This window comes from Carcharodon carcharias, chromosome 3 (assembly GCF_017639515.1).
Source record: "Carcharodon carcharias isolate sCarCar2 chromosome 3, sCarCar2.pri, whole genome shotgun sequence".
In the NCBI taxonomy this organism is placed as follows: Eukaryota; Metazoa; Chordata; class Chondrichthyes; order Lamniformes; family Lamnidae; genus Carcharodon; species Carcharodon carcharias.
In genome coordinates, this window is record NC_054469.1 from 211,002,248 (window position 1) to 211,015,738 (window position 13,491).

The 13,491-nt window shown below is 42.4% G+C and overlaps 1 protein-coding gene across 6 annotated transcripts in view; it reads left to right on the forward strand.

Moving 5' to 3' along the window:
- Positions 1-13,491, forward strand: part of LOC121275666 (FH1/FH2 domain-containing protein 3-like) — a 592,370-nt gene that overhangs the window by 442,047 nt on the left and 136,832 nt on the right. For 5 of the 6 annotated variants that reach the window (XM_041183184.1, XM_041183185.1, XM_041183186.1 and 2 more), the window contains 2 exons: positions 10,906-11,010; positions 11,463-11,885. The exons of the other annotated variant lie outside the window; for it this stretch is intronic. In XM_041183184.1, the coding sequence (XP_041039118.1) occupies positions 10,906-11,010; positions 11,463-11,885 (528 nt within the window). The remainder of the gene's footprint in view (positions 1-10,905; positions 11,011-11,462; positions 11,886-13,491) is intronic. 6 annotated transcript variants of the gene reach the window in all.

The window sequence follows — 13,491 nt, forward strand, 5'->3', positions numbered from 1 at the left end:
TTAACTTCCTTCAGTGCACAGTCACCATCTTTTGCAATGGCTGAACTGGTGCGTTAAAATCTCATCCATGCCCTTTATCGTGGCAATGAGGATTGTATTTTTTTTTCCTTTATTCTTTCTAGAGAGTTGGACATTGCTGTCAAGGCCAGCTTTTGTTGCCCATCACACATTCCCCTTGAGCTGGTGGTGGCAAACCACCATCTTGTGCAGTCCATCTGGTGGGGCTACACCTGCTGTGAAGAAAGGGAATTCCAGGATTTTGACCTAGTGATAGTGAATGAATGGCAATTATAGTTCCAATCAGGATGGTGTGTGACTTGGAAGGGAACTTGCAGGGGGTGGTGTGCATCTATTGCCTAAGGAGCATTGGTGAGTTTCTGCAGTGCATCTTGTACTCACTGCTGCCACTGTGTGTTGGTGGTGGAGGGAGTGAATGTTTGTGGATGGCATGCCAATCATGTGGGCAGCTTTGTCCTGAAAGTTGTCAAGCTTCTTGAGTGGTTGCTGGAGCTGCACTCATCCAGACAAGCGGAAAATATTCCATCACAATCCTGACTTGTGCCTTGTAGATGGTGGACAGGCTTTGGGGAGTCAGGAGGTGAGTTACTTGCCACAGGATTCCTAGCCTCTAACCTGTAGTATTTATATGGCTAATACAGTTCAGTTTCTGGTCAATGGTAGCCCCCAGGATGCTGATAGTGGGGGATTCAGTGATGGCAATACCATTGAAAGTCAAGGGGCAATGGTTAGATTCTTTTTTGCTGGAGAAGTTCATTGCCCGGCACTTAAGTGGCGCAAATGTTACTTGCCGCTTGTCAGCCCAAGCCTGGATATTGTTCAGGCCTTGCTGCATTTGGACATGGACTGCTTCTGTATGTGAAGCGTTGCGAATGGTGCTGAACATTGTGCAATCATCAGCGAACATCCTCACTTCTGACCTTATGATGGAAGGAAGGTCATTGATGAAGCAGCTAAGATGGTTGGGCCAAGGACACTACCCTGAGGAACTCCTGCAGTGATGTCCTGGAGCTGAGATGATTGACACCCAACAACCACAACCGTCTTCTCTTGTGTTAGATATGACTCCAACCAGCAGAGAGTTTTCCCCCGATTCCCATTGACTCCAGTTTTGCTAGGGCTCATTGATGCCGCACTTGGTCAAATGCTGCCTTGATGTCAAGGGCAGTCACTGTCACCTCACCTCACCTCTGGAGTTCAGCTCTTTTGTCCATGTTTGAACCAAGACTGTAATGAGGTCAGGAGCTGAGTGGCCCTTGCAGAACCCAAACTGGGCATCAGTGAGCAGATTATTGTTAAGCAAGTGCCGCTTAATAGCACTGTTGATGACCTCTTCCATCACTTTATTGGTGATTGAACGCATACTGATGGGGCGATAATTGGCCAGGTTAGATTTGTCCAGCTTTTTGTGTACAGAACATACCTGGGCAATTTTCCACATTGCTGGGTAGACGCCTGTGTTGTAGCTGAACTGGAACAGCTTGGCTAGGAGTTCAGCAAGATCTGGAGCACAAGCCTTCAATACTTTTGCCGGAACATTATCAGGACCCATAGCCTTTGCACTGTCTAGTGCCTTCAGCTGTTTCTTGATATTACATGGGGTGAATCAAATTGACTGAAGACTGGCATCTGTGATGCTGGGGACTTCTGGAGGAGGCCGAGATGGATCATCCACTCGGCACTTCTGGCTGAAGATTATTGTTAATGCTTCAGCTTTATCTTTTGCATTGATGTGCTGGACTCCTCCAGCATTGAGGTTGGGGATATTTGTGGAGCTTCCTCCTCCATTTAGTTGTTTAATTGTCCACCACTATTCCCGACTGGATGTGGCAGCACTGCAAAGCTTAGACATAATTCATTGGTTGTGGAATCGCTTAGCTCAGTCTATCACTTGCTGCTTATGCTGTTGGCATGCAAGTAGTCCTCGTAGTCCTTGATGTAGCTTCACCAGATTGATGCCTCATTTTTAGATATGACCTCCTGCACTCTTAATTGAACCAAGTTTGATCCCCTGCCTTGGTGGTAATGGTAGAGTGAGGGATATGCTGGGCCATTAGGTTACAGATTGTGGTTGAGTACAATTCTGCTGCTGTTGATGGCCCACAGCACCTCATGGTTGCCCGGCCTTGTGTTGCTAGATCTGTTCGAATTCTGTACCATTTAGCATGGTTGTAGTGCCACACAACATGATGGAGGCTATCCTCAATGTGAAGACAGATATCCTGAGTCAGCAATGCCATTGAATGTCAAGGGGAGGTGGTTAGATTTTCTTTTGTTGTAAATGGTCATTGTCTGGCACTTATATGACGTGAATGTAACTTCCACTTCATTTCATCAAAACTTTCTTCATGTGTCTTGCAAATATAGCAACAGCAACGCCCATTTACTTTTGATCGCTCCAACCTCAGTCTTCCTCTCAATGGCATCACTATCTTTTCTAACCTCAAATGAAAATTTCACACCTGCACTGTTACCAAAGTCACTGCAGAGAACTTTGGTTTCTTTTTCATGCCAGACAATTCTTAGCTTTCCATCAGGGTTAGCATGTAAATATTGATCTCCATAACTTGGGAGCCTCTTAATATTTGCTTAGTCCTAGGTTATGAGAAAAACCTCATCAACAAGAGTTCATCTTCGTCTCCGAAGTCTAACCTCCAGCTGACATCACTCCCTATTGAGTATTCTCACGTACACTCTTCTCTTTTTCTTTCTTCATCTCTTTCTTTCTCTCCATCATTAATAGCACCATAATCAATGTTTTTCTTAACTTTATGATTTTGTCCTTTTTATGCTGCAAAAATGCTGTCCTACCCACTTTTCTATCTCACTAATTTAGTCCCTGGATATTGGTACTGTGGACTCCTGATGCCTTCCAATTTTTTTCAGCCTACAGCATTAGACCTTTAAAATTCCAATCTTGTTATCATTTGATTTAAGCAGTGGTTTTCTTTCCAATGTATTGAACGCTTGCAATGTTCTCCAGTGTGAAACCTAATCCTCCATCTTGGTTTCCCTCCCAAAAAAGTAGAAATTATTTTAGTTGACTTAATTGATTATAAATAACCTATTGTCAACTTCTTGAGTGTGATAACAGCTTTATCCCATGGGTTTTCATAATAGATTCAATTTATGCTATACGTACAATATTGGTTGGGTAAAGTTAGATAACAGTAAAGTTAAATGGTTTGATTGATGACAGATGAAAAATATTTATGATAAATGGCAACATCAGATCTTTATGAAATATCAGTCAGGTCAGCAGGTTTGGTTTCTCCCTGCTTGGTTAACAAAGGAAAAAGTTCACCATTAATCACTAACTTTTGCTCTGAATGCGGTGACACCTCCTGGAAATCCATGTAGAAGTTTAATAAGGACATGCTGAAGCTGAGCTGTGATGGTCGACGGGATAGGATTGTCCCCACAAGCTTTGCGACTCTGACATCAAGATCAAACGGGGGTCAAAAGCCCACATGGTAACCGTTACCTGGCAGCAATTTTTCCCCGAATTGGCCAATGAGTGACCAGAAGGCAGGCTTGCATCCAGTTAACGAAGCTGGTGGCCTCTCAAAGCTGGAGGACGAATATGGTAGGAGACCTTCGAGCACTGAAGAAAATAAAACTTTGCCTTTCCTGGCAAGAGAGAGGTAGAAGGCCCTCAAGATGGAGGTGCCTTTGCTCCAGGTTATTTAAGTTTTAAATTAAAAACTCCCCTCATCATAACAGAGGGAGAACCCCTCCACAGGGTGGTCCGAGAGAAGGGTCTTGAAGTGTGGCTACCTGCCGCTGAGAAGCCATCCCCAGGCAGCCAATATTCTCCCTTTCGGATCACAGATCCCAATGACTTTCTTCATCTAGTTTACGGTGGGTTGCTGATAGCCACGGAAATGGAACACAGAATGAATCGCAAGCAGAAGTAGAAGGAATAAATTGGAGACGGGAAAAGTGTCAGGGTGTACGTAATGCTCATTTGCAAGTTGCACAAGCTGCCTGATTTGTGAGTATCTGTATACTGCACCACAGCGTTTGTCACACCAGATCACCTCTTCGGCAACTGTAGAAACCAAAATTACATTTTTGCAATTATATGATCACAATCAATCAGTGATAGTACCCTGTGGTTTAATATTCAATTAATGTTCCCTCATTTATAATAAAAAAAATTGCAGAATTCATTTCTTGATGAAATGCATAAAGCAAGTGCCCCACAGAGCCTCATGAAATATTGTGCTCATGTAATTTGCTTTCCCTTATTTGTAATTGTCCATGCCTTTGCTGATAGTACATTATGCTTGTAGAAGTAAAACTCATAACAAAAACAGAAAATGCTGGAAAAACTGAGCAGGTCTGACAGCATCTGTGGAGAGAGAAAAAAACAAAGCTAATGTTTCGAGTCCTTATGACCCTTCTTCAGAGCCTTTTTATAACTGATTGCCCTTTTAGGTGCTTTCCAGTAACTTTGGTAGTAAAACATCTTTGTTTGCATCTCTTAAATTTTGAATAGGGGCATGCAGAAATGTGAATGAAGCCACTTTGCATTCATGGGTAGCTGAATTAACTTGCCTCATGTTTGCATGCATGGGTGGCATAGTCTTGCATTCATATATGCTTGACTCTGGACCAAGTACATGCAGAAGTGGCAGTCTGGCATTTGAGCATGCACAAGTGGAGCTCTCAGTCAGGCAAGCTAATCTTGTATTTGAAAGTGAAGTAGATTATTTTGTGCGTACACAATCCAGTGACTCTTTACCTTTTACCTATTTTCAGTCCAGCAATAGAAACTTATATAGCAACTACTCATTTTAAATTTTGCAAATTTTGTACTCAAAAGGCACTTCGGCTGTAATCAAAAAAAAAGACAGAATGTATCAGGTTTCATTGGCTGAGCAGATAGTTGAACTCAGTCCATTGTGAGTAAATGTCCCTGTGCTGCTGGCTGGCTGCAAATGAGGAATTTGGCATTCAGAATTATGTATTTTTGCTATATTGTTTTGAATGATGAATTTTGAAAAACAATCTGGGTTTAACAAAATTACATAAATATCAAGTAATTCCCATTCTCCCTATCTGCATGGTTCATGCTGAGGTACAGTTCCCAGGCTTCAGTACTTCAACAACCATCCATTCTTCATCATCAGGCTAGACATTGAACACTGGTAGATGATATATTAGTATGTAGAATATATTGCAATTGAACCAAAACCTGTCTGCATTCGATATTCTTAAATGGATGGAACCTACCTTATCCTCTTCACAGTTCACAATACTTCCAAGATTTGTGTTGTCTGCAAATTTTGAAGTTGTGCCTTGCATGCCAAGGTTGCTACTGTTTCCTTTATTTCATGAGCTCTGATTTTGCTCACAAGTCTGTTTAGCGGCACTTTACCAAATGCCTCATCAACAACATTACCCTCATCACCCCTCCATGCTACCTCATCAAAAATCTGCAGCAAGTTACATAAACACAATTTTCCTTTAACAAATCTGTGCTGGCTTTCCTTAACCTGCATTTGCCCAAGTGACTCTTAATTTTCTCTCAAATTATTGTTTCTCTCGAAACTTCCCCACAGTCTGGCCTGCAGTTGCTGGGCTTATCTTTGCACCCTCTTTTGAAACAAGGGCACAATGTTTGCAATTCTCTAGTCCTCTGGTACCACCTCTGAGTCTAAGAAAAATAGAATAACTGGAAAACTATGACCAATCCCTCTGCAATTTCCACTCTCACTCCTCTCATTATTCTTGGATGCACCTCATCCAGTCCTGGTGCCTTGTCAACTAAATACAAACAACCTATCTGATATCACCTCCTCAGTTTGATCTCTTAAAGTGCCCGAACTACCTCATCTTTCACCATCACCTGCGCAAATCTTCCTTGGTTAAAGACAGATGTAAAATATTGTTTTAATATCTCAGCCATGCCCCCTGATTCCATGTGCAAAATCCTCTGTTTTGTCCCTAATCAGACGCACTCCTCATTTTATTTCCTATTTATTTAACCCTATAGAAAACTTTTGATTTTCCTTTTATGTTAGCTGCCAGTGTCTTCTCATACTCTTTCCTTGCTTCTCTTATTTGTTTTTTCAACTCCCCTCTGAATCTTTTATATTCTGCCTGGTTCTCAATTATACTATCCACCTGACATCTATCATAAGCATACTTTTTCTGCTTCATCTTAATCTCCATCTCTTTTGTCATCCAGGGAGCTCTGGAGTTGTTTGTCCTACCTTTCCCCTTCATGGGAATATACCTTGACTAAAGAATTATCTCTTTAAAGGCAGCCCATTGTTCAGTTCAGATTTTGCCTTCAGTCTTTGATTCCAATTTATCTGGTCACATCCATTTTTACCTTTATTGATGTTGGTTTTCCCCCAGTTCATTATTCTTACTCTGGATTGCTCCTTGTCCTTTTCCATAGCCAAGCTAAAATTTATAATATAACGATCACTGTCCCTAAATGTTCTCCCACTGACACTTGATCCACTTGGCCCATCTCATTCCCAAGAACCAGGTCCAGCAGTGCCTCCTTTCTAGTTGGACTGGAAAAAACTTCTGTAGAATGCTCTCCTGAACACACTCTAAGAACTCTTTTCCCTCTCTTCCCTTTACTACTCTCGCAGTCAATGTTCAGATAATTAAATTCCCCATTATAACTACTCTGCAATTCCTGGACCTCTCTGTAATTTCCTTGCAAATTTCTTCATCCACATCTTTCCCACTAGTTGATGGCCTTATAGACTACACTGAGCAATTTAATTGCACATTTTCTGTTCCTTAGCTCTAGCCAAATAGATTCTGCCCTTCACTCCACTTAGAAATCCTTTCTCTTCAACACTGCAATGTTCTCCTTAATCAATACTGTTTCACTTCCCCCTTTCCTATGTTTCCTAAACACCTTGTATCCAGGAATATGTAATACGCAGGCCTCCCCGCCTTTGAGCAGGTTTCTGTTGTCACCACAGCATCATATTTCCAAATGGACATCTGTACCTACAACTCGCCATTCTTATTTACCACACTCTGCACCTTCGTATAGTGACCCTAATTTAGATTTCCCCCCTTTTTTGAACCCATCTAATAGTTTACTATTTCCTACTCTAGTGCTACCCGTCCCTCCCAGTATTCTGTGCATCTTCGCTTTCCTCTTTAATATTACCTCCTGGTTCCCACACCCCTGCCAAGTTAGTTTAAACTCTTTCCGATAACACTAGCAAATTGCCCTACTAGGAAATTGGTCCCAGCTCTGCTTAGGTACAGGTATCAGGCCTGTGCAAGTCCCATCTCCCCCAGAGTTGGTCCCGATATCCCCAGAATCTAAAGCGTCCCTACCGCCCCATCTTTCCAGCCACACATTCACCTGCTTTATCCTCCTATTTCCATAATGACTTGCACATGGTATTGAGACTAATCCATCATTCAAGTTCATACATGCAGCGATCCCATAACTTTTGCGTGCCTGCTTGTTCATTTCCTACTTAGCTCCCTAAATTCTAATTGCTGGACCACATCCCTCTTTCTACCTGTGCCACTGATACCGATGTGGACCACGACTTCCAGCTGTTCACCCTCCCCCCTCAAGGTGCTTTGCAGCCATTCAGTGACATTCCTGACCCTGGCACCAGGGAGGCAGCGCACCATCCAGGCTTCAGGTCAACGGCTGGAGAAAAGCCTGTCTGTTTCCCTAACTATCGAATCCCCTATCACTATTGCTCTTCCAGCGTTCTTCATGCTCCCTTGTACCTGAACCAGCTGAAGCTCTGGCTGCACTCCCCAGATTAACCCTCACTTTCATCAGTGTTAGGGCTGAATACTGGTTGGAGAGTGAGATAAACACAGGGGACTCATACACCACCTGCCTTTCTCTTGACTGCCTGGTGGCTATCAATTTCTCCCCTCTCCCCGCACACTCTTAAGCTGCAGGATGACCACACCTAAAAACGTGCTCTCCACAAAGCTCTTTATCTCACGGAGGAGTCGCTCTGGCGCCGAAGCCCAGAGCTCGAGCTGTTGCAACTGACAACACTTCCTGTGCATGTGGTAATCCGGGATGTGAGAAACGTCCTGGAGTTCCCATAAAGAACAAGATGTGCACTCGAGAGGTTGGAACTGCCCTGCTATTCCTCTATCTATTCAAAAATAAATCTTGCTACTACTAATAAACCTTACTACTTTAAAAAAAAAGGAGAGAAAATGAGGTGAAATAAGATATGAAATATCACTAAGTCTGACACTTGAGTACAAAGGTAAGGAGGTCATTTTGAACTTGTATAAGACACTAGCTAGGCCTCATCTGGAGTACTGCATCCAGCTGAGTGCCATACTTGAGGAAGGATGTGAAGGCATTGGAGAAAGTACAGAGGAGATTCACTAGAATTATTCCAGAGATAAACAACTGGAGCTATGAGGGTAGATTGGAGAGGTTGGGCCTATTTTCCTTGGAGAAAAGAAGGCTGAGAGGAGACTTGATAGAGGTATTCAAGATCCTGAGGGGTATGAAAAGGATAAATAGTGAGAAACTGTTCCCACAGAAGAGTATATCAAGAACCAGAGGGCACAGGTTCAAAATAATGGGCAAAAGGAGAAGAAGTGACCTGAGGAAAATTTTTTCAGCCAAAGGGTGGTCGGAGTCTGGAATGAACTTCCCGAAAGGGTGGTGGAGGCAGGTTTGATCAAGGTATTCAAATTGGATTGCTATCTGAAAAGAAATAATATGCAAGGTTACGAGGATAAGGCAGGGGAGTGGGACTAGGTAAAATGCTCTTTTGGAGAGCCAGTGCAGACCTGATGGGCCGAATGGCCTCCTACACTATAAAGCTTCTGTGATTCTGTGACTTTTCCACTTGTCTGCTGCTCCCCAGACTTCAGACAGGCTTCACTTTTTAAAGGTATCACACTTAATTTCCAAGCATCCCCCCGCCCCCCCCGCCCCCAACCAACCTCCCAGACACACTACTCCTGTTTTTACACACAATGTATGCTTCAGAAGCACCAATGGATATGTAAATGACCCACTGGATTCAGGAAGATTGAGCACTGCAGAGCATTGTGGGGGTGGAACACCAGACTCATTGGCGCAAAGTCTGTGCAATTCATCCTTGTGGAATCTCGGGGCCAAATGCTCTTTTTAAAAAAATGTTTATTTTTGCCCACTGGAGTGGGATCGATACTGTCCAGACTTCCTTCATGAGCAAATTTACAAATTCAGATGCCAACCTACAGTTACAAGAGAAAAGAGGTGTTAGCTGCATAATTTTCAACCATTTGGCTAGCTTTTCATTTTCTTGGCAATGCGTAGAAACTGATTGATGAATATTGCCAGCACTGGGTGCAGAGTAATTACAGTGCTCTCTTTAGGCTGGCTGCAGTGCTTTACCTGCTCTGTTGTTGTAATTGCTGCTTGCATGAACTTGGATGATGGATCTGCTTGTTTAAGCCTGGCTTTTTTGGATTTGCGATAATGCAAGTTCCACTTTTACAATTCATTCCTGTTTTCCTCTTTTATACTATTTCCAATTAGTGCAATTTCATAAAAATAGAGGGGTCTTTTTGGAATTGCCAATATAATCTCCATGGGCATTTTGGCTGAAGGTACATATCAAAAATTTGAATAAATTATCTGAAAAATATTACTACATCTAGTGGAAATTCAGCAAAGATGACTCATTACACATTGAGTGTTGTTATATTCTCCTCTCTCAGCTCTGTTAGTAATTTCACTTTTTTTCCCCTTCTCCTTTCCCCCATCCACTCTCCCCCACCCCCTGCCCCGCCCCCCACCACCAACAACTTGTGAACTTGTGCCCCCCATACAAACAAACCATGGAAATCCTAGTTTAAGCTCAAACAGTCTGAGGTAGCAAAGAGAGATCATTATTACCCAGCGATTTCTGCAAGAAAGTATTTAATCGGTGAGCCTTGACTGTGATGTCTCCCGTGACTGGGTAGCCTGTTGATCCTTTCATTCTGGACACACAAAAAGAATGGACAGTTGGGTGAGGAATGGGGCTGATCTATACCCCAGGTGGAACGTGCTCCGAAGGAAGTTTGGTGCGGTGGGGAGGGGTGAAGATGAAAAGGAGTAAGGTGGTTTCTCCTGCAATCTAAAGTAACCACATGCCAAGCATTCACATCCCTAAGATTGTAGCATACTGCAAGATATGAGTTTACCACAGAAATCTGCGTGAAATTTTGAAGAAGTAATATTTCAAGCCATGTAACAAAAATAAATAAATTGCCTCAGCTGGTGTGAGCCCTTTTCATGATATTGCAACATATAGGAGACAGTCCTTGCACAGGATTAAACAAACTTTCGCCATTACTACACAAAACCGACCAGTGAGCAACAAACCTAATGTTTTAGGCAAAAGTGTGCGGAATAGATTAGAAACTGTAGCAGAGGAATTTCAGGGCTGTAATTTAATCTTGGGTTCAGATGGCACATTTGCACTTGCAGATTATCATGTGTATGATTCCCTTGATTCGATTAGTGCCTTGTCACCTGTTTGCTGTGATCTATTATTCAATATGCTGTTGATGAGATAACAAGATGATTGAAGGAAAGTTACATTAGCTTTCCATTAACCACGTAGGAATGATAACAGTTGTGAAATGTTCCATTTATTGATGGCTCATTCTTCCATGCAAACCCACTCTAGCTTCGCATTTTTTTTCCAAATACTTCATCCATGTTTGTCCCTTTGAGAGCCATTGCTCAGAACAGTGATGCTGTTAGTTCAATCACTCAGCACTATCTGAAATGCCCATGTTCTTTTCAAATCATTGCCATTTGCTGCTGTGTGTCACCATCATTCTGTCTGTCTTATAATTCTTTTTGCTTATTCATTCTCTCTGTCTCTTTGCATCATTTTCCCCTCTGCCACATTCCACAAACAGAGACGAGGAATACGAAGAGGAAGAAGCTGAAGAAGAGCAGCCAGTTACTGAATCTAATACTGAGGATGAGGGGGAGGATGACCCCTCTTGTCAGGGTCAGGAAAGGTATTGGGACTAAATTTGGTGATCCCTACCAGATTTAACACTTGGAATGTTATGCGTGTTTAATATTCGATAATTGTAACCATCTGGTGGGTAGATGGATTCACTTCACAACTACTTACATCAAATGCTTCTTGGATAAAATTTCCCACCACAAAAGACTTCAGTAGTAATATAAAGTATTTCGATCTTGTGAGGCCTTCTCATAGTGAAGGAACTTAATCTCTGGCTCAAGTAATCTAATATTGACAATTTGTTTCAAAGTACAAATAAAACAAGGTTAACTATGAAGTAATGCAGATTGTAGTTTATAAATGCAAGATGCATTTAGATCTTCGAAAGATTGTTTTAATGTTTTGAATTACATGTTTAATTCAATTTTCAAATATTCTTTTATGTTGGTCCTACTCCAATCTTTCTGTCCTCCCTGCCTCTTTGTCCCTTTCTCCTGCCAGTGAGTTGAAGCCAGATGCAACAATCGAAAATGCAGAAAATAGTCCCCAGAGTTCAAAATATGTAGTGAGCTTTATCCCTGTGCCTGAAGGGGAAGGATCTACCAGCCAGTTCCAGATTCCTCATATAAATGACCCATCATCTAGCTCTCCTCAGTCACCCAGTTCTCTCAGTGATTACCAGCATCATTTGCAGCCATCATCGTTGTCATCATCATCATCATCGCCATCTATTGTCACTCATCAGTCACCAGTGGTCTCGTATAACAATTCTCAAGATTCTTCAGCAAACGTTACCCCAGCTTTGTCTCCTACTGTTGAGAAGTTGCCATATCTTCTCCATACGCCTTTCCATCTGTTCTCTTACGATCTGAGTGAAACTCCGAAAAGAGTCAAAGATAAAGAAGCTGAAATGAGGGAAAGCAGGTAGATCAGTGTTGCTATATGTGCGTCTGTGTTCTGATTTGTTAACTTTTTTTAAAGCGTGCTTTTAAATTGTGCTGATTTTCAGTCAATTCCCTAAGCAATTTGCAGGTTTGTTAACCCTGTCCTCCTAACACAAACATGGTCAGAATTTGTGTTTCCCAGAGGCTTTCCAATTTTTACTGCATTTACCCCCTCCCCACCTTTACTTCATAAATGACCACTGTGTGCACACCTGTCAAAGATAGGACCATTTTCTGGGATTGTTGGAAGGAGATTCTCATCAAAGTGCTATGGTGAAGGAATATGTGAATTGGCGAGTGTCAAAGGTTCCTACTTAGACAAACTTTGCCCCCCTTAAAGGTGCGATCTCATCAATTCCTATCGCTCTGTGTGTGGGATAATTGAATTCGGAAACTTCATCGAGGGTGTGGGTGTGTGCTCGCAATAATGAGTAGAATTTAAGAAGAAAAATCTGTCAAATAAAAAGTCAGCAAGTGTTAATGACATCAGATGGATCACAAATCGTGTGATTGTCCCTCTGCATGAAGGTAAACAGGGGAATAGAAAGTTACATGAATGTTATTTACCCACTGGCCAATTCTGAAGCAGGTCTGTTATGGTGTTTGAGTTGAAGTAAGAACATCTCAGGAGCTTCGCTGCCCCTTAGAATGTTTCAATCCCCTTTGTCTTCTGTTACGTTCTTAGGTCTTTTTCGCAGCTTATTTAATTATATTTCGTGTGTGTGTGTGTGTGTGTGTGTGTGTGTTTGAGTTTGATTGGCTGAGGTTGGGGGTTAAAGTGGGAAAACCTCTGAGCATCTTGGGAAGCTGGCTCCACCACTACCCCCTGCCCCCAGGGTTGAGAATTGGACCTACCTGGCCTTGTAACCTATTGTGGACTGGAAGTCAAGCCTGTCAATCAGACTGACTTCTGGACAGCAATCCAGTCAGGGTAAATGATGCTTGCTGAAACTCCACAGCAGTTGGGGGAACTCCAGGTTTCCTGATCATAACTCCGCTGCCATTGCCCCCATTTAAGTATTCCGGTCCAGTAAATATCCACACCTGTGTGAGCACAAATCCATTTCAAACCCTTGATGAGTAATACATGATGAGTTTTAAGTTGCAATGCGAGTTTATTACATAAACAACCTATATGTGAATAGGTAACAATATAGCAGATATCAATAAAAACAGACCAAATTGAAAATACTCAGCAGATCAGGCAGCATCTGCGGGGAGAGACATAGAGGTGTTCTAGGTTGCTATCATCAAAATGGAGGGAGGGGGTCAAAAAGGGTATGGGGGGTGGTCAGTGATTAGATATAGGAATGATGGGTCCAGAAGCTGGTTTGCTTGGGGAGGTTGGGGATAAGCACCAATGCTCCTCCTCGTCCCCAAATGGTCCCTGTAAATACGATTACCTTACGGATCCGGTCCTGCTCACTTCCCTTCATCTGCTGGTTTTCCGGAGTTCTGAGAACTCCAGGCTGCAAGTGTTTTAAGTAAAATGGTTGTTCAATCTGATGTCAGCGGCCTCACTAAAATATGTAAATGATATGTAAATGTTGTTAATTCTGTTTCTCTATCATCCATCAGAAAGGTTG